General features: G+C 57.7%; 1 protein-coding gene across 1 annotated transcript in view; it reads right to left on the bottom strand.

Moving 5' to 3' along the window:
• Nucleotides 1-1,683, bottom strand: part of SIX3 (SIX homeobox 3) — a 6,686-nt gene that overhangs the window by 4,200 nt on the left and 803 nt on the right. Inside the window, 1 exon segment of the mRNA XM_009278411.1 lies at nt 6-636. Within this exon segment, the coding sequence (XP_009276686.1) occupies nt 6-636 (631 nt within the window).

The following is a 1,683-nucleotide window of genomic DNA, read 5'->3' on the forward strand; positions in this document are numbered from 1 at the left end:
CCCACCTCGCCCCCGCCCCGGAGCGGGGCCCCGCAGCCCCACTGACCTGTTTTTAGCCGCCGCTGCTCTGTCTCTTTGCCTTCGGTTTTTGAACCAGTTGCCTACTTGCGTGGGGGTGAGCCCCGTGGCCTGAGCCAGTTCCCTTTTCTTGCTGGGGTTGGGGTAAGGGTCCTGCAGGTACCACTCCCTCAGGAGGCTGCGAGTCCTCTCCTTGAAGCAGTGCGTCTTCTGCTCGCCATCCCAAATGGTCCTGGGCAGCGGAAACTTCTTCCTCACCCTGTATTTATCAACCGGCCCCAGCGGGCGACCCCTTAGCTTCTCGGCCTCCTGGTAGTGCGCTTCGAGCCACATGGCCTGCAACTTGCCGTGGGACTCCTTGGTGAATTTGTGGTTCTCCAGGATGTGGTAGAGGTCTCGGAAGTTGCCCGTGTGGAAGGCCACCACCGCCCTGGCGCGGAGGATGGACTCGTGCTTGTTGATGGCCTCGCATGCCCCCGGCGCCACCGGCAGCGACCAGAGGAACCTCCCCAGCCGCCTCTCTATGTCTCCAGTCGCCTCCAGCGTCTCGCAGACGCTGGCCACTTGCTCCGAAGTTGAGTGTGGGCAGCTGAGCTGGGATAAAGCTCTAGCGGGGACCTGAACACCATGGGATGACCGGGGAGAGGGGGAGATAAATCAAGGAGAAAAGAAAGAAAGGGAGGAAGAAGGGAGGAAAGGGCACACGCACCGCGCGCGCATCCACACCCGCACACGCACACACAGCCACATAGAGGCACGGGGGCACACACACTCACACGCACACGCGGACACACGCACACGCACTCACGCGCACACACACACACGCGCGCACTCACACACACCCGGCCCCGCGCCGCCGCCGAGTCAGGATTCAGTGATTCAACAGCAATCGCCCTAATGACAACAGCCTCATAATATCTCCCCTAAATCCACAGTGAGTGCAGCGCTGAAACATTTTGTTTCGCTTTTCTATTGGTCTTCTGAGTGTCGTTGTGGCGTTGCCATGGCAGCCCCTGCCAATCACTGTCAGCCCTGCCAATCATTACGGAGTACGTAAGGAAGGTTTTTACCACTTCGCCCAAATGCACGGGGGGGAGGGAAGCGGGGCGGTTGGTGGAAAAGCCTGGTTGGTTTTTTTTTTCCCCTTAATCTTTGCAACTCCTAATCTCAGCACTTCCCCTTCTCCCTGTCTCTCCCCCCTCCCTCTCCACACCCCTCCTAAATAAGGGATCAAATAATGCGAAAAGCAGTGTGCACATATTTGTTGAATGGGATGAGCAATTAGAGGGTGGAATATTATTGTGATCTTAACGAGCCTCGTTAAAGCTAAAGGAGATATGGGGGGAAAGTAAATGGGCCAGGCTGGGATACACGTTCGGATAAAGGGCTCCTAACTGAGACAATTTACACATGATTTGCACGTAGTTTCACTTCATTCTGCCTATCTGAGCACTAATAGTGCCGGGGAAGAAAAGAAAGATGAGATCATTAGACCCATCCTCACGCCGGTGACCCTCCCAGAAGCAGGCACATACAGTACAGGCTGGGGTTAGCCCCGGTTTCCCGAAAAGCCTCTCTCCTCCCCTCTCCCGCTCCCTGCCCCTCTCCGCGGAAGGAGGGATCCCCTGCCCGCGGAGTTCCGCGGCGGCTCCGCCGAGAGCCGCG

Source organism: Aptenodytes forsteri, unplaced genomic scaffold (genome assembly GCF_000699145.1).
Source record: "Aptenodytes forsteri isolate BGI_AS27 unplaced genomic scaffold, ASM69914v1 Scaffold130, whole genome shotgun sequence".
Classification (NCBI taxonomy): domain Eukaryota; kingdom Metazoa; phylum Chordata; class Aves; order Sphenisciformes; family Spheniscidae; genus Aptenodytes; species Aptenodytes forsteri.